Raw genomic sequence first — 21769 nt, forward strand, 5'->3', positions numbered from 1 at the left:
CTGTTATTGGCAGAGAGGTTCGGAACGCTCTTTCTTATTGGTCTATTAACTAATTTACCATATGGTGATGTCATCGTGGAAGGCCAAAACTCCTTCCCACCAAAACAGGCAGTAATTTCAGGTGGTCTTTTCAAACAGCTTTTACACTAAAAGGGCATTATCATAATTTTCACAATTTCACAGTTATTCCAACATCATATTGTGGAAATATATACACTGCTCAAAAAAAATAAAGGGAACACGAAAATAACACATCCTAGATCTGAATGAATGAAATATTCTTATTAAATACTTTTTTCTTTACATAGTTGAATGTGCTGACAACAAAATTACACACAAATGATCAATGGAAATCAAATTGATCAACCCATGGAGGTCTGGATTTGGAGTCACACTCAAAATTAAAGTGGAAAACCACACTACAGGCTGATTCAACTTTGATGTAATGTCCTTAAAACAAGTCAAAATGAGGCTCAGTAGTGTGTGTGGCCTCCACGTGCCTGTATGACCTCCCTACAATGCCTGGGCATGCTCCTGATGAGGTGGTGGATGGTCTCCTGAGGGATCTCCTCCCAGACCTGGACTAAAGCATCCGCCAACTCCTGGACAGTCTGTGGTGCAACGTGGTGTTGGTTGATGGAGCGAGACATGGTGTCCCAGATGTGCTCAATTGGATTCAGGTCTGGGGAACAGGCGTGCCAGTCCATAGCATCAATGCCTTCCTCTTGCAGGAACTGTTGACACACTCCAGCCACATGAGGTCTAGCATTGTCTTGCATTAGGAGGAACCCAGGGCCAACCGCACCAGCATATGGTCTCACAAGGGGTCTGAGGATCTCATCTCGGTACCGAATGGCAGTCAGGCTACCTCTGGCGAGCACATGGAGGGCTATGCGGCCCCCCAAAGAAATGCCACCCCACATGTTGCAGGCAGCAGAACGTTCTCCACGGCATCTCCAGACTCTGTCACGTGCTCAGTGTGAACCTGCTTTCATCTGTGAAGAGCACAGGGCGCCAGTGGCGAATTTGCCAATCTTGGTGTTCTCTGGCAAATGCCAAACGTCCTGCACGGTGTTGGGCTGTAAGCCCAACCCCCACCTGTGGACGTCGTGCCCTCATACCACCCTCATGGAGTCTGACCGTTTGAGCAGACACATGCATTTTGTGACCTGCTGGAGGTCATTTTGCAGGGCTCTGGCAGTGCTCCTCCTTGCACAAAGGCAGAGGTAGCGGTCCTGCTGCTGGGTTGTTGCCCTCCTACGGCCTCCTCCACGTCTCCTGATGTACTGGCCTGTCTCCTGGTAGCGCCTCCATGCTCTGGACACAACGCTGACAGACACAGCAAACCTTCTTGCCACAGCTCGCATTGATGTGCCATCCTGGATGAGCTGCACTATCTGACCCACTTGTGTGGGTTGCAGACTCCATCTCATGCTACCACTAGAGTGAAAGCACCGCCAGCATTCAAAAGTGACCAAAACATCAGCCAGGAAGCATAGGAACTGAGAAGTGGTCTGTGGTCACCACCTGCAGAACCACTCCTTTATTGGGGGTGTCTTGCTAATTGCCTATAATTTCCACCTGTTGTCTATTCCATTTGCACAAGAGCATGTGAAATTTATTGTCAATCAGTGTTGCTTCCTAAGTGGACAGTTTGATTTCACAGAAGTGTGATTGACTTGGAGTTACATTGTGTTGTTTATGTGTTCCCTTTATTTTTTTGAGCAGTGCGTGTGTATATATATATAACACAGCAACATCAAGTTTTTGACTGCACTGGGCCTTTAAGAGCATCTTCAGCAATGTGCTTTTGTATTTTCCTTGATAATGATCAGTCACTGTGCTAGATAGAAACATCTCCATGTAGGCCTAGTCTATGGTGTACAGGTAACATGGCCAAAATGAAGGAACATCCAACAAAGCGTCTTAATAGGCCCGTTGGACCACCACAAAACCACCAGAACACCTTCAATAGGCCCGTTGGACCACCACAAAACCACCAGAACACCTTCAATAGGCCCGTTGGACCACCACAAAACCACCAGAACACCTTCAATAGGCCCGTTGGACCACCACAAAACCACCAGAACACCTTCAATAGGCCTTGGAATAATAATTCTGCTACAGGTGTCTGGATGAACCCTGATGAAGACAGCTTGTCTGTGGAAACGCTGGTTATTAGGTTATTACATTATTGCATCCGAGCTCCTAGAGTGCGCTGCTCTCCTTACATTTTTCAAGTGTTCTATTCCGCTAGCCAGCACCTCGCCTAAATAGGTGTGCGGTTTTTTTCCCGCCTCTAGATTGGAATGCTACAAGTGTCTGGAATGCTACAAGTGTCTGGAATGCTACAAGTGTCTGGAATGCTACAAGTGTCTGGAATGCTACAAGTGTCTGGAATGCTACAAGTGTCTGGATAGTCCTACAAGTGTCTGGAATGCTACAAGTGTCTGGATAGTCCTACAAGTGTCTGGAATGCTACAAGTGTCTGGATAGTCCTACAAGTGTCTGGAATGCTACAAGTGTCTGGATAGTCCTACAAGTGTCTGGAATGCTACAAGTGTCTGGATAGTCCTACAAGTGTCTGGAATGCTACAAGTGTCTGGATAGTCCTACAAGTGTCTGGAATGCTACAAGTGTCTGGATAGTCCTACAAGTGTCGTATTCCATATTTTTGTGTTTTGTAGATGGATTAACACTCTCAGGCATCACTGCAGAATCTCCCATGAGTGTTCAATTGGGTTAAGATCTGGTGAATGAGACAGCCATGGCATATGGTTTTAACACCATTAACATGCTCATCAAACCCATGTTGTGACCACTTGTGCCCTGTGGATGGGAGCATTGTCATCCTGGAAGAGACCACACCCATCAGCATAGAAATGATTCACCACAGGTTGAAGGTCATCACTTTGAATGGCTGTGTATTTATTGGTGTTTACCTTGCCCTCTAAGGGGCTGAGTGGACCTAAACCATGCCAGGAAAATGCACCCCACACCAGAACCCTCATTTACTCAAATGTTTCCTGTATTTTGGCAGTTTCCTGTATTTTGTGCATTTTGCAGACTTATTTATTGCAGGTCTGCTTATTCTCCTCGACTTGGCCTGATGCTTACAGCTGTCCAGGAAGATACCAGAGCTTTGCTTTAACACAGAGTTACCACGGCTCTGTTGGGATTGTGGTAACATATGCTGCTTATTCTCCTCGACTTGGCCTGATGCTTACAGCAGTCCAGGAAGATACCAGAGCTTTGCTTTAACACAGCGTTACCACGGCTCTGTTGGGATTGTGGTAACATATGCTGCTTATTCTCCCTCGACTTGGCCTGATGCTTACAGCTGTCCAGGAAGATACCAGAGCTTTGCTTTAACACAGAGTTACCACGGCTCTGTTGAGATTGTGGTAACATATGCTGCTTATTCTCCTCGACTTGGCCTGATGCTTACAGCTGTCCAGGAAGATACCAGAGCTTTGCTTTAACACAGAGTTACCACGGCTCTGTTGGGATTGTGGTAACATATGCTGCTTATTCTCCTCGACTTGGCCTGATGCTTACAGCTGTCCAGGAAGATACCAGAGCTTTGCTTTAACACATAGTTACCACGGCTCTGTTGGGATTGTGGTAACATATGCTGCTTATTCTCCTCGACTTGGCCTGATGCTTACAGCAGTCCAGGAAGATACCAGAGCTTTGCTTTAACACAGAGTTACCACGGCTCTGTTGGGATTGTGGTAACATATGCTGCTTATTTGTCAAATAAGTTCAGATGTGACAGTGTTGGGATGTGTTGGGTGCTGTGAAAGACATCATTCTATCATAACATATGGACCTAATGGTATCCTCGGCCCCCGCAACCAAAATTGTGTAAGCGCTGGCCTCTGGCCATCTACTCCATGTTTCTGTAGGTCACCAGAGACTAAAACCCTGAAATGCATATTGATGTCAATGGGAGACTTGCACAAGTTCGACTCATCCCTTGTTAACTAATCTTTTCAAGATACACCGAACACATATAAACGCAACATGCAAATGTCAAAGATTTTACCGACTTACAATTCATATAAGGAAATGAGTCAATTGTAATAAATTCTTTAGGCCCAAATGTATGGATTTCACATGATCTGGGAATACTCATATGAATATGTTGGTCACAGATACCTTTAAAAAAAAGTAGGAGCATGGATCAGAAAACCAGTCAGTATTTGGTGTGCAGCGTAACACATCTCCTTCACATAGAGTTGATCAGACTGTTGACTGTGGCCTGTTGACTGTGGCCTGTTGACTGTGGCCTGTTGAGTGTGGCCTGTTGACTGTGGCCTGTTGACTGTGGCCTGTTGAGTGTGGCCTGTTGAGTGTGGCCTGTTGACTGTGGCCTGTTGACTGTGGCCTGTTGACTGTTGACTGTGGCCTGTGGAATGTTGTCCCACTGCTTTTCCATGGCTGTGTGAAGTTACTTGGGGCCCTGTGTTCACAACGTTGACATCCGCAAACCGCTCGCCCACACGACGCCATCTGCCCGGGTAGAGTTGAAACTGGGATTCATCTGGCAACCGCTCTGATGGACATTCCTGCAGTCAGCATGCCATATGCATGCTCCCTGAACTTGAGACATCTGTGGCATTGTGTTGTGTGACAAAACGGCACATTTTAGAATGGCCTTTTATTGTCCCCAGCACAAGGATCATGTTTTTAAATCAGCTTCTTGATATGCCACACCAGTCAGGCAGATGGAATATCTTGGCAAAGGAGAAATGCTCACTAACAGGGAGGTACACAAATGTGTGTTCAATTTGAGAGAAATAATATTATTGTGCGTACGTCATTTCTGGGATCTTATATTTCAGCTCATGAAACCAACACTTTACATGTTATGTTTATTTTTGTTCAGTATAAAACAAGCAATGACAAACTTTTTATTTGTTCAATTATTTATGAAATAAATCCATCCACACAATCACCGTTGCTGGTTTTCTGGTTTTCGAACACACACACACACCAACATACCCAAAAGACCTGTAAGCATATTTACAACGAGTCAATAGCACCCATCATGTGAGGGCCAGGGAAGAGGAAGCACAATGGACAGGGGGGCACACACATGTAACTGTCATCAAACACAGTCTAAACATGACACACTTCAGTTTATCATCCCAACAAACATTATCAACACTCATTCCAGTTAGGAAAAAAAATAAGAGTCAAAATTGATTTGATCAAATCAAGAAATTACACCGCTGACTCGCATCGTAAGCATTGATGTCAAACTAAGAATAATGACATTACTGAAGAATGGAACTCTTTTTCACAATATTGTGGAATCATGTTATTATAACCGTCATTGTTTTGAACATTCAGTGACCAAAGACCATGCTACTATTCATATATAACACTGTGTGTATATATATATATATATATATATAGTGTATATATATGAATCATCAGCCACTGAAGAACACAGGATGGAGAAGAGTTAAACCAGAGCTTCAGGAGTTCAGTGTCTTAAGAGTTACAGGTCCCCAGCTGTTTTATTTAAGGTCTGTGTATAGATTCTAGAAGAACACTCACATTGTGATACAATTACAAGAACTTTAGCAATAGACCAGTGACTGCTGGCCAATGAATTCTCCCTCCTCGTTCTGCAGGCTCAGTATATATCTCTCATGCACTCCCAGAACTACTGGCCCTGCATAGCCATCCTCCACCCCACCTCAGAGCTGCCGCTGCTGGCTAGAGGTGAGGAGAAAGCTGGGTAGTGTCCTCTGATGTGGCTATGGAGTACCCAACTCTGGTGGCTTGGGTTTTCGTAAGACGAACAGTAAAGCATTAATGCAGGAAACGAAGGAGCGGCCGCTGTAAATGCTGTGAGTGCAGAAAAGGGGTTAACAACCATATAACCTCTAGATGCAATTTTCTGGCTAAACACACCCTCTAATTTAGGGGCTCCAGCTTCCAGTAACTACGGAGTATATGCTATATGAACAGACTCCTACCACACAAACACACACATTTACAGTTGACACACACGCATAGTCGGCAAACACACACACACACTGATGTGCAAGTACTTACGTACACGTGCGTATACATACACACAAGCCTCGCAGCACAGACCCCATCACTAAGATGAGGTAGACACAGAGAAAACATGTGGGGCATTAAAACCTAAACCCTGACCACACTGCTAAATATAACGGAAACCGCATGGCCCTTAAGACAGCTGAAATATGGATTTTAAACCCTCTTCTCCTTATGTGGCATACGATTTTGAGGAATAGGAAAGTCCTTGTTAGGCAATGTTGTCTAAAAATACTAAATCGGCTTTTTTTTATTTTTTATATGGCACTAAACTAATGTACCCCCAGACCCTAAAACCACTGCCAGATTGCCTCTCCCTTTGGCTTACACTGTAAATCCACCACTGTCTGCGTGGCTAAGGCTTTAGGTCCAGGCAGCAGCGCTCTCCTTTTCTCCTGCATCCTTTTCCCCCTGACCTGCTAATAGCTAAAATTAGCATTTTTACAAGCTCCATCAAAGGTATAATTGTGTTCCACTGAAGGGAGGATAAAAATATTTTTGGCCCTTTCCAAAAATAAGTCAAATGTAATTGTCTGGAGTAAAACAGCAGAAAGTGCTCCACAGATTTTCCCTAGCCCCCCCCCCCCAACTCCACCGCTGAGGGGAATAGAAATGTGTTTTCCTCATTTTAATCCGAGACTCTGTCTCTCACATATGTACACACATCTCTGCCCAACTGATGGGTTATCATCTATATTTGTTTAGTTGCCCAGAGGGGGAAATCTGTCTCTGTGGCCAGTGGAGAAGTCTAAACCTTACTATCAACTCATCCTGCAGCTCTGGCAACACAGACAGAATTCATATTCAAATGAGTCAAAAAAGCGTTCCAAATGAAATGTGAAGGACATCGTTGCTCGTTACATAATAAAGGAGAAGAGAACGGAATAATACAGATTCTGTCTGTAGTGGGTTCTGTCTAAACGTGATGAGACATCATCATTCACTACCATGGCAGTCAGATACATATGTGGCACTCAAAGCAGGAACTAATCCCCCCCATAATAAAAACAACATCATATTTACACATTTGTCTCTGGACTTTTCCCTGCACACATGCTTCTTGTGCATAATTGTCTCGTATTGCGATTGCTCTTCTTCACATGCTGAATCTCACGCCAGCACGGTCCAGTGTTAGGAGCAGAAACAGTAGCACAGGAGGCTGTTGAGGGGAGGACGGCTCATAATTAATGGCTGGAACGGAGCAAATGGAAAGGCATCAAAGACCTGGAAACGGTGTGTTTGATACCATTCCACTGATTCTGCTCCAGTCATTAACACGAGCCCAAGAACACTGTGTACTGTATGTCCTGCTTTCCAACGGATAAACAGTCTCCCACTACCATCACATGTGAGTTTGTCCCAAAGATGATTCGGAGCACGAAAAACCATCTAGATACCCGGTCACTGTCTGTGCAGTCCACTGTCTGTGCAGTCCACTGTCTGTGCAGTCCACTGTCTGTGTAGTCCACTGTCTGTGCAGTCCACTGTCTGTGCAGTCCACTGTCTGTGCAGTCCACTGTCTGTGCAGTCCACTGTCTGTGCAGTCCACTGTCTGTGTAGTCCACTGTCTGTGCAGTCCACTGTCTGTGTAGTCCACTGTCTGTGCAGTCCACTGTCTGTGTTTCTCCGGCTGTGGTGTTCGTGAACCAGAGGGAATCTAGGGTTGAGGTGTGATATGGTTGATGAGAAGTGTGAAGGAACAGAGGGCTTGTTGTGAATAAGGTGGTAGACAGTTGTAGAGTTGTATGATAGAAAGACAGAGCAGCTATAGTTGAGGGCTGATGAACAAGTACAGCTCTCCAGGGCGTGGCGACAGATAAAGAGATGACCCCCTCAGAGGAGGCCCTTGATAAAGAGGGATAGAGTTGGCTCCCTCAGAGGAGGCCCTTGATAAAGAGGGATAGAGTTGGCTCCCTCAGAGGAGGCCCTTGATAAAGAGGGATAGAGTTGGCTCCCTCAGAGGAGGCCCTTGATAAAGAGGGATAGAGTTGGCTCCCTCAGAGGAGGCCCTTGATAAAGAGGGATAGAGTTGGCTCCCTCAGAGGAGGCCCTTGATAAAGAGGGATAGAGTTGGCTCCCTCAGAGGAGGCCCTTGATAAAGAGGGATAGAGTTGGCTCCCTCAGAGGAGGCCCTTGATAAAGAGGGATAGAGTTGGCTCCCTCAGAGGAGGCCCTTGATGAAGCTGGTGTCCAGGTGAACAATGAGCATGCGTAAGAAGGACATCTCCTTCCTCGTGTTCTCAAAGATGACGCGTGGGTCATCTGACTGGCAGCGGAGACAGTTGGGAGCCATTACCATGGCCAGGTTGTTCACGTCCATCTTGGTCTTACTCACATTGACGGGCTGAGCAAACACCTGCAGGAGGGAGAGGGAGAGTGGATGAGTTTAGGGTGAGAGTCAAGGTCAGAGACATTTATGTGGTGTTTGTTGTGTTTATACTAATACATCTAGTTATTATGTAGGTGGAACTTCAAAACATACAGTGACAGATGAAACATTTATAGAGGGACCACGTTGGAAACAAGTGAATTTCACATAAACACGTTATCCCCTGGGTTATAGTCAGTGCATGTTTATCCCCCCAATAATTCAATCAATCAAGAGAGGAGAGAAAGAAAGACGAGTAGACGAGCGAGAGAGAGACCTATAGATGGGTTAGCAGACAATGTCCCGAAAACGATATGCACGCCGGCAGAAGTCTTGAGTTGTTGTAGCTAGCAACAATGACAAGTGGGGAATCGCAGGTAGCTCGTTTCAGCTCGTTGTATCTTGTTATTGACATCATGTCTTGTTTTGAGGTGTTTTGACTCTTGTCACGTCAATGCTAATATGGCAAAAAAAAAAAATAGCTAGCTAGCTAACCAACAACTGTAACGATGTATTTGAGAGACAACAAGTGCTCATTGTGTAAATGTATGTTTTCAATAAAGATTCAGAGAGAAAATATACACAGAGTGTACAAAACATTAGGAACACCTGCTCTTTCCATGACAGATTGATGCGGTGAATCCAGGTGACAGCTATGATCCCTTATTGATGTCACCAGTTAAATCCACTTCAATCAGTGTAGATAAAGGGGGGGAGACATGTTAAAGGATTTTAAAGCCTTGAGACAGTTGAGGCATGGATTGTGTATGTGTGAATGGGCAAGACACAACATTTAAGTGCCTTTGAACGAGGTATGGTAGTAGGTGCCAGGCACACTGTGCGTCAAGAACAGCAACGCTGCTGGGTTTTTCACACTCAACAATTTCCCGTGTTTATCAAGAAGCATTGTGGGAAGCATTGGAGTCAACATTGGCCAGCTTCCCTGTGGAATGCTTTAGACACCTTGTAGAGTCCATTCCCTGACGAACTGAGGCTGTTCTGAAGGCAAAAGAGGAGGCAACTCAATATTAGGATGGTGTTATTAATGTTTTGTACACTCGGTGTAGTTTACATGTTTTCAACAAGCCTTTGATTCTAAGCTAACCCTCGCCTGTTTTGCTCCACGGTTGCGCAAGTATGGGTTTGTTGCTAAACAACCAAGCCGTCTATATGTCTGAGTGTTACCTGTAAGAAGTGTATAAAGTAGCAGAGCACCAGTCTGCTGAGTTCAGGCAGAGACTGTACCACTCTGATAGCTGCTTCAGGATCCTCATAGTTACTGATGCACTGCTGATAGAAGCTCTGAGGGATGACTGGCTCCTCCAGCTCCCTGTACCACAGCTTCAGCAGAGACGCTAGGGGAAAGAGATGTTCTTATTTTTAAAATAGATTCATTTTCCTGTACATATGAGAACAATCTTTACTTCATTTTACCAGAACTAAAAAGATAAAAACCAAGCCCCCCCCCCCCTCTTTTTCCACTGTACACAGAACCCACATCTCTGCTGTCCCCCAGGCATGATGGAGTGCAGACTGCTCTATATACAGCCTTGACAACATTTTCAAAGAAAAGGTTAGTTTCTCCATTCAAAACAGGCAGCCAAGAGAAGGAATTTAGTGTTTTTGTTTTTATTGTTGAATGAGAGGGATTTATTTCTTACCCGGGACATTGGGGTCCCCAAGGTTTTCTGGAATATTCCACTGATCCACCTGCAGCTTCAGCGCATTCACCTCGTCAATATCTCCAGGCACCCTGAGGGAAGAGACACACAGCAGATAGGTTTAACAGCTGCTACAGACGAGGAAGTGATAGGAGATAAAGCGATGTTAACGGAGGACTAGAAGCTGATATACAGTATTATGACAGTGTTGATATTGATTGTTGTAGTGTGATAATGCTCCACTAGGTGGTGCAGCAGGTCTTTTAAAAGGACATTTCACCACTAGCCAGTATGTTGGGGTGTTTTTCCAGTCTCCCTACATAATTATGAGTGATGAGAGGGTGTTTCAGACATAATTATGCACTATAGCTGTATTTTTGAATTTACTCGCTGGGAGAGTTCAACCACTGATGTCATTGGTTGATTGAGTCAGCTGTCTGATCCACAAAATGTGGAGTCAAGTTTCATAGCAATTATTGTGGTCTTTGTGTTTCTCCGATTGATCGATCACACCGGCAGCGAGTAGATATGGTCATCATTGTTCAATAGAGCCACCGGACTTGTCTCAACGATGTTGCTATCTGCCAGGACATTGCAGGATACCTAGGTTGACTCATTTTCCCTGGCTTTGTAAAGACTACAGCCTGACAGTCATACTTCCTTGTTCTCACCCTCGAAGGCAGGCTTTTCAAAACGGGGGCGGTACTAGTTTACAGGTTCGCAGGAGCTATGTTACCGTGCATTGGACTTGAATATCACAATGAATTGATCAAGAAATTGAAGTCAACACTTTTATTGGTTTTTGATGCAGCTGGAATAATTTAGTCACTTGTCAGTACATTTAGTAAAACGCATTATATACTTTTCTACAACAGCTAGCAATGTTTATACCACAATGCAGTTGTGAGCATACTAGGCATTCTATATTATACTACTTCATCAGTACTGAATATGGATGTTGTGTTGGTTGAATGTTCCAGCCAGGTTCCAAAATGTTCTTCATCTGGTGAGCCTCTTCTTGTGTTGGTTAATGGCAGCTGGTTTAGCAGGCTTTGGCGCTGTGGCGATGTTGGTAGGGATGTTGGGTTTGGGGGGCTGTGGCTCCTTGTGGACAACCGTCTGGTTCTTTCTGCACTCCACAGTCAGGTGGACAAGCGTCTGGTTCTTTCTGCACTCCACAGTCAGGTGGACAAGCGTCTGGTTCTTTCTGCACTCCACAGTCAGGTAGACAAGCGTCTGGTTCTTTCTGCACTCCACAGTCAGGTGGACAAGCGTCTGGTTCTTTCTGCACTCCACAGTCAGGTGGACAAGCGTCTGGTTCTTTCTGCACTCCACAGTCAGGTGGACAAGCGTCTGGTTCTTTCTGCACTCCACAGTCAGGTGGACAAGCGTCTGGTTCTTTCTGCACTCCACAGTCAGGTGGACAAGCCTCTCATACACTTTCTTCACCACCCACTCCTTCGACCTCTTGCAGGGGATTTGTTGTGACTGCAAGTCTCCTGGAAAGACATGAAGACTGATCATTAGGATGTGTAACCATACAATAAACCATGTTCATCTATAAACTAAAAAGGGTAGAGTAGACTGGTATGTGTTTTGTTTCATTATTGTCTCCGAGTGCGCCATTGAGATGGGCTGTTAGCAAAGTTGTGAAAAGTTTGAGTTGACTTGTCGACAGTCTAGTTGTGTACGAGCACCTACAGTTGTTGAGTAGACAAGCACTGCCACCAATAGAGTGAATAGTCTAGAAGGGTATTCTAACAGCCCCTCTCCCCTATGCCAAAGAACTGACTGCAAGGGTTAGAAAGGTTTGAGGAACACTTGTCTTGTAGACAGTTTAGTGTATTGGTGAATTTTTTGTTCATGTCAATAGATCATGCATACTAACGTTCACACACAATACCCACCCCCAACAGACACCAGTCAGTCACCCCACACCATGCCCTCCTCACTAATACCTCCCTTTCTCCAATGTCGCCTTCAAGTCTTTCAGTCATAATAGAGACAAAACTACAGTAGAAGTTGTAACCTACTTGTAAACACACCAACTTTGACAACAATACCTGTTTATGCCTAGCTCCAGTATATTATTTGCTAATCATGGATAGATTTAGTAGATTTTAGTCAGATTTTAGAAGGTGCATTTAGAAGGTGTCGCTATTCTCTGGTGCGGCGCTTGAATCAAGGCTTTCTGCAGGCTCCAGGAAGTTGAATCAAGGCTTTCTGCAGGCTCCAGGAAGTTGAATCAAGGCTTTCTGCAGGCTCCAGGAAGTTGAATCAAGGCTTTCTGCAGGCTCCAGGAAGTTGAATCAAGGCTTTCTGCAGGCTCCAGGAAGTTGAATTGAAGTCTTTTTAAGACCATTTTAATGCCACTTGCAATGCAATGCCAATTTTGAGGTCTGAGCACGGCACACACCTGCCAATGTTCATCTCCAGAAATGAGCCCATGTTGCCACAAAAGTTGTATTTACAGGGCTAGCTCTTTCCCCAAAGGCTATAGCCTACATGGCTCATATTATCAGGCAGGTGTGCTATTGCAGCCATGAACATTCTCCTGTAGTCTGACGGATGTAGTAGCATAGCGGCTAGGCTATAGATGGCTGAAGCATGGGTTTGCCCATCTGCATTTGTTTAGGCTACCCCAATGGGCTAATCATTAGCTATATCAAGTGTTCAGAATTTTTACTTCGATACCAATACCAGCTCAATATAATGATACTCAACATTAACGATACCACCGTGAAGGAATGCCTTCAAATAAAATATACAACACAGTTACTGTATAAAACACGTGGTCAACTCTCCATCTGAAGAGCTAGGTCATTGGGCGTGCATACATCTCCATCCAGCACTGCTCAAAAACACCAGGGTCAGCTTACCAAGGTCCCGTTGAGCAGTTGAGCTGTAGAACCTGGTGTGTTAGAGTAGGGCTGGAACAAAAGCTAGCTAGCTCGATTTTGATTTAGATATACATTTAGTTCGCTAGCTAGCTAGGTAGATTATGGTTTAGATAAATACTTATTAGTTCGCTAGCTAGCTAGCTCGATTTTGGTTTAGATAAATAAATTTAGTTCGCTAGCTAGCTAGCTCGATTTTGGTTTAGATAAATATGTTTAGTTCACTAGCTAGCTAGGTAACGTTAGCTACCTTACCTCAGCTTGTCCTCTTTTCTGCTGCACTGATGTTGCCTGATCGGATGCCTTTTGAAGGGAACATGGAACAGCATCACTTGCCGACGACATACCAACTCCATCAGTTGAGACTTCAGTTCCGTTTCAAAATCCTCTGGCTGAAAGTGCTGGCTACAAACAGACATTTTGATATTTCTCACATCAATTGGATATACCTTCACGGGGCTGTCCTCCACATCCTGAAATTGTTATACATTTTGGATATTGTGGTTTGCTTTTAATTATTAACATTTATAGCGAAAGAGAGCAGCTGTGACATTTCTCTTGAAGCTGCCCAGGGAAGACCAATGTATTTAATATATGCTCTGGGGGCAACAACGGTATCACTTCAGCATGTTGCCGTGGTCTAGTCCACACATATTGGGGATATATGATCCCAGGTGGACATGGTTATACAATACCACTCAGATATAATTAGTGAGAAAGGTGTTTCATGTCCGCAGACACGGACATAGAAGTGCTACACGTCTGGAGGTATCCTTTACATGGGGACTGATTGTGCCAAGGATTTAAAAAAACAAAGCAAAATCACTGAGCCACAAGGATAATGGCAGTCATTCCCCTGACACCGGGATCCCTGGCAAGTAAAAATAAATAAACCGTGATGCTCAATAAGAAAACAAAAGTAAAGACAATCCTCTGACAGCAGGGTTAAAAAAAAAAACTGTCAGGGTAGAATTCCTGTCAATGTTCAAATCACACACCAGACTGAAGGGGTGAGTGACAAAAATGAGAACTGTGACAAAAAGGGAACTGTCTTAAAATATGTTTACAGTATCTCACATAATCTCCTGTTTTGTTTTATGTACAATCCACAGTCTGTCAGTATGTGATGAGACCTCAGCCAAAGAGGAACTTACACAGAGATGGTGTGCAGAACACTGGGCTCTAAATGTACTTCAATACAAACAGAATGGGAGAGAAAGAGGAAACTCTGCCCATTGTGTTTACTTTCACATACACAGGCATAAAACAATGTCTTTAATCATCGGATGCTTTTATCTGAAACATGAACGGCCAAAAGATTCATTTGGTGGATTTTCATTATTTGCTGTGTGACAGGGATTTAGTCTGTGAATTTGTATCATTTGGTAATGTCAAAACATATTACTGTTTGTTTGAACTACCATTTCTCAGTAGGACCACACAGTCTGTCTGAGCCATGAGCAGGGCTTGGGCCCGAGTCTGTACCGATGCCCCAGGAGAGGGTCTGAATCAGCGAGAACGGGTTACAGTCATCTCCTCCATTTTTTCTCCACAGCCCAGTCAGTAAGGATTAACCTCCACAGGTTAACCAGACAGGGTGTTTGTTTAACTGATTAACATAGCCTGAGATCAGAGGAGAAAGAGCCTCACTTCCTCCCCTCCCGACCAATGGGAGTCTCTGATGAGGCTGGTCCTATAACGCTGCTGGCCTGGGGCTTGGAGAGAAGGAGCAGAAGAGTTCTGTCTGTCTGTACTGCTAATTACTGCTGAAACAATGGCTCAGACCCAGTCTGGTTCTGCATACCATGTGTGTCAGGGATGGCTATACTGTATTTTCTCCCATGATGCACGCCTGTCTTTCTTTACCCCATAACGCTACTTACCCCCTCAAAGTGATCCTCATCTGTAGAGACCGTTTCTGGAACCCAAAGTCTATCCAATTCCACCAACATTGCTCTTCTCCCCCCTATCCTTCCACCATGACGCCCACCCCTTCTCCCAGGAGCCGAGCCTGGTGTGGTGTGATGGTGATGTGGTGTGACTCCTCACCTGAAGATTCCCTCTGTCTGGGCCCCTCCCAGGGCTAGCACGCACTGAGAAAGCTGCACCTGCACCCAGGGGAGCCTGCGCTCCGGGAACAGCTCGCTCTGGCGCTCCATGATCTCCTCCAGGGCACTGCCGAACAAGGAAGGGGTCACGATGGCATTCCTCCCCTGGTCTAACTCCTCCAGGGTGGGCTTCCTCAGACCCTGTGAGGGGGGAGGGGGTGGGGGTGTGAGTAGGAAAAAGTGACCTGTCCCTAAACACAGCTCTAGAAAGTCTATTGATGTAAGCTTAGAACTGGTTTTAAGCCGACCCATATCTAGGTACATTGTCTATCTATGTCAGGCCCAGGTGGAGTCACTCACACTACTGTAACTTCCCTACTGCAATCACAGCTGAACTGTAGGTCACGTCCCTCATATACAGAAGTAGACAGGAGACACCCAGCCATGTTTAAAGCCCAGCTTCCAACTCAGCAGCTCCGAGGGGTTAAATAAGGTTTAAAAGAAAGAATGGCGCTGGAATGTATGGCGGACATTTTAATGGGTCCTGAACAATTCTGCTATTTTGTGTGTTTTTTTCCCCCCACAGATCTGAACTGTTTTTGGACATAATGTTTCCGCCATCGCTTCCTATGACCATAAAAATAGCTTCTGGACATCAGAACAGCAATCCCTAACCTCGATTTGGATGAAGATTTCTACTTTAATGAGTCAGCGGCACATACTGCTTACCCCTGACCCCAATCCCCGACATTCAGATGAAAAATTAACTACAACATAGAGGCGGACGTGCGGGTACCCTGATAAAACTATGGCGATGCGTAAATAATCATCCTCTACCCTCTGTTAAATTGGTGTAATACTAAGGAAGTCTCGAGGTTCTGCACGACTGAGTTAAAATACCCCAAGATGAACTGTAGACCATACTATTTACAATTGATATTTGTTGTAGATGTCTATTTACCACCACAAACCGACTGGCACTAAGACTGCTCTCAACGAGCTGTGTAAGGCCATGGGCGCTCCTAGTGGCCGTGGACTTTAATGCAGGCAAACATAAATCTGTTTTACCTCATTTCTACCAGCATGTCACATGTGCAACCAGAGGGAAAAAAACTCCAGACCACCTTTACTCCACACACAGAGACATGTACAAAGCTCTCCCTCGCCCTCCATTTGGTAAATCTGACCATAATTACATCCTTCTGACTCCTGCTTACAAGCAAAAACTAAAGCAGGAAGTACGAGTGACTTATTTAAAACCGGAAGTGGTCAGATGATGTGGATGCTACGCTACAGGACTGTTTTGCTAGCACAGACTGGAATACGTTTCGGAACTCATCTGATGGCATTGAGGAGTTTATCACATCAATCACCATCTTTATTAATAAGTGCATCTATGACGACATCCCCACAGTGACGTACGTACATATCCCAACCAGAAGCCTTAAATTACAGGCAACATCCGCACTGAGCTAAAAGCTAGAGCTACCACTTTCAAGGAGCGGGACACTAATCTGGACATTTATAAAAAAAATACTGCTACGCCCTCCGACAAACCATCAAACAGGCAATGTGTCAATACAGGACTAAGATCAAATCCTACTACACCAGCTCTGGTGCTCGTCGGATGTGGCAGGGCTTGCAAATTATCATTGATTACTAAGTGAAATCCAGCCGCAAGCTGCCCAGTGACGCGAGCCTACCAGACGAGCTAAATGCCTTCTATGCCCAGTGACGCGAGCCTACCAGACGAGCTAAATGCCTTCTATGCCCAGTGACAAGAGCCTACCAATCTCAATTGTACTCCACACTGCTCTTTCCCACTTGGACAAAAGGAACACCTACGAGAAAATGCTGTTCATTAACTTCAGCTCAGCATTCAACACTAAGGACTGAACATCTCCCTCTGCAACTGGATCCTGGACTTCCAGACGGGACGCCACTAGGTGGTAAGGGTAGGCAACAGCACATCCGCCACACCGACCCTCAACACGGGGGCCCCTCAGGGTGTGTGCTTTGCCCCCTCCTGTACTCCCTGTTCACCCACAACTACAAGGCCATGCACGACTCCAACACCATCATTAAGTTTGCCGACGACACGACGGTGCTAGGCCTGATCACAGACGACATTGAGACAGCCTATTGGGAGGAGGCCAGAGACCTGGCAGTGTGGTGCCAGGACAACAACCTCTCCCTCAACATCAGCAAGACCAAGGAGCTGATCGTGGACTTCAGGAAACGGAGGGCTGGGCACACCCACATCCACAGGGCTGTAGTGGAGCGAGTCGAGAGCTTCAAGTACCTCTGTGTCCAGATCACTAAGGATCTATGATGTTCCAAACACATCAACACAGTCGTGAATAAGGCACGACAATGCCTCTTCCACCTCATGAGGCTGAAAATATTTTGGATGGACCCTCAGATCCTCAAAGTTCTACAGCTGCACCATTGAGAACATCTTGACTGGATGCATCATGGCGTGGTATGGGAACTGCTTGGCATCCGACCGCAAGGCGCTACAGAGGGTAGTGCATACGGCCCGTTACATCACTGGGGCCAAGCTTCCTGCCATCCAGGACCTCTATAGCAGATGGTGTTAGATGAAGGCCCTACAAATGTTCAGACTCCAGCCACCCAAGTCATAGACTGTTCTCTCTTCTACCGCACAGCAAGCGGTATCGAAGCAGCAAGTCTGGAACCAACAGGACCCTGAACAGCCCCCAAGCCATGATAGTTAGTCTGGGTAGCTAGTTGGTTAACTATTTAACTTTCTGCATGGACCCTTTTTGCACTAACTTTTTTTGACTCATTACATACACTGCTGCTACTGTTTATTATCTATCACTTTATTCCTGTTTATATGTACCTACTGTATCTACCTCAATGACCTGGTACCCCTGCATATCAACTCAGTACTGGTACCCCTGCATATCAACTCAGTACTGGTACCCCTGCATATCAACTCAGTACTGGTACCCCTGCATATCAACTCAGTACTGGTACCCCTGCAGTAAGGCTGCAGTGGGCGGGCTGTGGGCGGGCTGCAGTAAGGCTGCAGTGGGCAGGCTGTGGGCGGGCTGCAGTAAGGCTGCAGTGGGCGGGCTGATTACAGGGTGGGACACAACAGAGGACAGGGTGGAGATTGGGAGATGGCTGCTCTACTGGCTGACTGGTTGGTTTGGTAGGCACAATCTCAGACTTGAACCCTCTCTTAAGATCCACGTGTCCAGTGGGGATTTGGGAGAGAGCGGGTGACGGAGGGGGTCTAAAGGGTTGTTGTAACGCCCCGTCTCAGTTTTGGTTTACAGATTAGTGCCTATTTTGCTGAGGACTCCTAACGGCTCAGTGTGATGATTGCTAACACATGTGCGAGCTCCCAGAATGCCTCGCTTCATAGCCGATGCTAACCTCAGGGGCAACACTAACTCACTAGAACAATAGAAACATTCCACTTCTCTTTGTCTGCTGGGAGAGTTGGAGTTCCTAGATCATTTAGATAATTAGAATATATAAACTGCAGCAGAAGGTCTGGAAATGAAATCTCAATTCAGTCCAACAGTGAGCAGTGAGTGATGGAGTGATGGAGCAGTGAGTGATGGAGTGATGGAGCAGTGAGTGATGGAGCAGTGAGTGATGGAGCAGTGAGCGATGGAGCAGTGAGCGATGGAGCAGTGAGCGATGGAGCAGTGAGAGATGGAGCAGTGAGAGATGGAGCAGTGAGAGATGGCGCAGTGAGCGATGGAGCAGTGAGCGATGGAGCAGTGAGCGATGGAGCAGTGAGAGATGGAGTAGTGAGAGATGGCGCAGTGAGCGATGGAGCAGTGAGCGATGGAGCAGTGAGCGATGGAGCAGTGAGCGATGGAGCAACCCCCCTGTGTCTTTGTATGACATCCCTCCCTGGCCATTTTAATAGTGTTTTAGGATGACCTTACCTTTTTGCCCCCAGTGACGGCGACCTTCTGCAGCTTGCGGTAGCAGTACTTGGCATAAGTGCTGATTGGCAGGCCTGGAGAGAGGGGAGATGACAGACACCATTACTGACCAATCCTGAGGCAGTAATACAATTCGTTACCATTTTCTATCTGCATGTGAAAGTCCTCAGTGTCAGTTCCACAGGAGTTTGGAGTCATAAACCCCACCGACAGAGCATGTTACCAATGAATCATCAAAACCAAATCTGTTCACTGCAGGGCATTTTGGATATCAGCTCTGCACATTCCAGGAGAATCCTGCACAGTCACCATGGTGTATTATTACTGTATTATCGAGCTGCAGGGAGCAGCTGTACCTCAAGGTTAAAGCCACCAAGAAATCCAACACCAAGTATTACTATAACAGATAGTACTGTTACTGTTATTAAAGCACTATTACTACTATCATTATTGAATCTGCATTTTTAATTGTGCTTCAACTGCTTCTACTTTAACTGCCAGTCCTACTACTGTATATCACAACCCTTTTTGGTTCCAGGTAGAACCCTTTTGGGTTCCATGTAGAATCCTTTTGGATTCCCGGTAGAACCCTTTTTGGTTCCAGGTAGAACCCTTTTGGGTTTCATGTAGAATCCTTTTGGGATCCATGTAGAATCCTTTTGGGTTCCAGGTAGAATCCTTTTGGGTTCCATGTAGAATCCTTTCCAAGAGTGTAGAATGAGCGACCGAGGTATTGGCCGGCCAACACATTTTTTCTTTCTGTTGTCCTTACTCTGTGAGAACCAGAGTTCATCTTGGCTGCAGACCCTGGTGCTGAAACTACATGACACAGATTTATGGCAAACAGGTGAAAGTCGTTCACAGCCTGTCCTCAGCAACAAAACAGCAGCATGAGGTTTGGCAGAGGGTTAGCTGAGTTGAGTTTTGAGAGACCACGGGAACCTGAGGCTTTAAAAAGGTTTTGCGAGTATTGTCTCCTATCGTAAGTCAAATGAATCACACACATAGCTGACATGGTGTTGATTTCTGGAGGGGGGATTTAACTTTGTTCTTTCTCCTCATCCAAAATGGGAATGAGATGGATTTCAATAATGAGGAAAAGTAATTCAATCACGGGACAACTTTGCTCCTTCATGAAACAACAAAGAGAGAGGAGGGGTGCTGACATATCAAAGTAAGGTCCTCAGGGGGAAGAGGAAAGGAGGGGGTACTTGTTGTGCAGGTCCCAGAGACCAGGCCAGGTAGAGAAAATGGAACACTATGATACAGGGCTGTCGTTCATCAGCCCGCCCAGGCCCTAGTGTTACTGTAGCACTGTATCGGCTCAGAGGACCAGACACCAGACTGGATAATACTACTGGGTCATTCACCTCCGAGCACAGCTGTGAGGGCACATGGCCAAGCAGGCCTCAGCAGGGATAGTCAGAGAGGTGACCAGTCACACAGCCTGATGACCTCAGTCCAGAACAAACACTTTAACTTCTCCTCCTCTTCTGACCAGTGTTGTTACAGTGTTGTCAACATAGTGGATGGAGGACTTTGTAACTGAGAAGGAGAAAATAGAGTTTTATAGGAGTTGTTTTAGGCAGAAGTCCTCTTTTATTTGGCTGTAAAAACACATTTAAGAGGCAGGGCAGTGGTTTCACAAGCCCTTGTCTCTGCTCTCTGATCTCTGTGCTGCTGAGGACTGCAGGACACACACATCGCTCTGGCTCAGGACTGCTGCTGGGAACACCTGCTCCAAGATCTGCTCCTTATTGTCTTCACATCCCTCGTCTTCTCTTATCCTCTTTTATTCACTCCTCTGTCCCACAGTCCTTCATTTATTTTCCTCATCTCTAATGGTTTCTGTACTGTTATTCTCTCCCGCTCTCCTCATCTTTCCCTTTTCTCCTCCTTCCTTAGCATTCCCCCCTCTTGCTCTTGCTCTCACTCTCTCTCTCTCTCTCTCTCTCCTTCCTGAACATTCCTCTCTCTCTCTCTCTCTCTCTCCTTCCTGAACATTCCTCTCTCTCTCTCTCCTTCCTGAGCATTCCTCTCTCTCTCTCTCCTTCCTGAGCATTCCTCTCTATCTCTCTCTCTCTCTCTCCTTCCTGAATATTCCTCTCTCTCTCTCCTTCCTGAACATTCCTCTCTCTCTCTCTCCCTCTTTCTCTCTCGCTCTCTCTCTCTCTCTCCTTCCTGAGCATTCCTCTCTCTCTCTCTCTCTCTCTCTCTCGCTCTCCTTCCTTAGCATTCCTCTCTCTCTCTCTCTCTCTCCTTCCTGAGCATTCCTTCCTTCTCCTGTGTTGTTAGGGTTGGAATGACAAGCATGTGGGAGCGGTGGACTGATTTCCCCTCTTATGTGTCAGATGATGTTACACACAGCCCAGATGAGGCACATAGCCCAGGCAGGGTAGAGGGCTGGCTTGTACCACTGAGCACCATGGTTAAGACCTCTGAGACTGTTATTAAGACTATGAGAGATAGAGAGAATCTTGTGTTGAGTTTCCACTGCCTGGGGGTCGTAAATCCCTATATGATACCACAAGACGACAGAGAGAGGACGGGACGGGACGGGACGGGGGGGGGGGGGGGGGCTACATGGATGTGTGTGTATGAGTCTGTTACCATGGCCGTAAATGTGTTTGTATGCATAAAAAAACAGACAGAGAACTAGGGAGTTGATGTGAGTTGATGTGGGGCATCTATAAAGCACGTGACATATGAGATCAACAGTCTCTTCATTACTCTCCACTTGCAGCCTGTTTGTGTCTGTGGCTGAGTGTCCAATGGGATCCAGCGA

The 21769-nt window shown here is 45.8% G+C and overlaps 1 protein-coding gene across 3 annotated transcripts in view; it reads right to left on the reverse strand.

Moving 5' to 3' along the window:
- Positions 1–4903: 4903 nt before the first annotated feature.
- Positions 4904–21769, reverse strand: part of LOC109868911 (rho GTPase-activating protein 39) — a 152232-nt gene continuing 135366 nt past the window's right edge. Inside the window, exons 6-11 of one of the 3 annotated variants that reach the window (XM_031803599.1) lie at positions 18985–19058; positions 15054–15253; positions 10108–10199; positions 9632–9801; positions 8252–8434; positions 4904–8210 (exon numbers count right to left, since the gene is read on the reverse strand). In XM_031803599.1, the coding sequence (XP_031659459.1) occupies positions 8199–8210; positions 8252–8434; positions 9632–9801; positions 10108–10199; positions 15054–15253; positions 18985–19058 (731 nt within the window). In that variant the 3' untranslated portion in view covers positions 4904–8198. Of the gene's footprint in view, positions 8435–9631; positions 9802–10107; positions 10200–10884; positions 11607–13259; positions 13410–15053; positions 15254–18984; positions 19059–21769 lie in introns of those variants that run through there. The other 2 variants (XM_031803602.1, XM_031803601.1) reach the window with 2 other exon arrangements.

Source organism: Oncorhynchus kisutch, linkage group LG24 (genome assembly GCF_002021735.2).
Source record: "Oncorhynchus kisutch isolate 150728-3 linkage group LG24, Okis_V2, whole genome shotgun sequence".
Classification (NCBI taxonomy): Eukaryota; Metazoa; Chordata; class Actinopteri; order Salmoniformes; family Salmonidae; genus Oncorhynchus; species Oncorhynchus kisutch.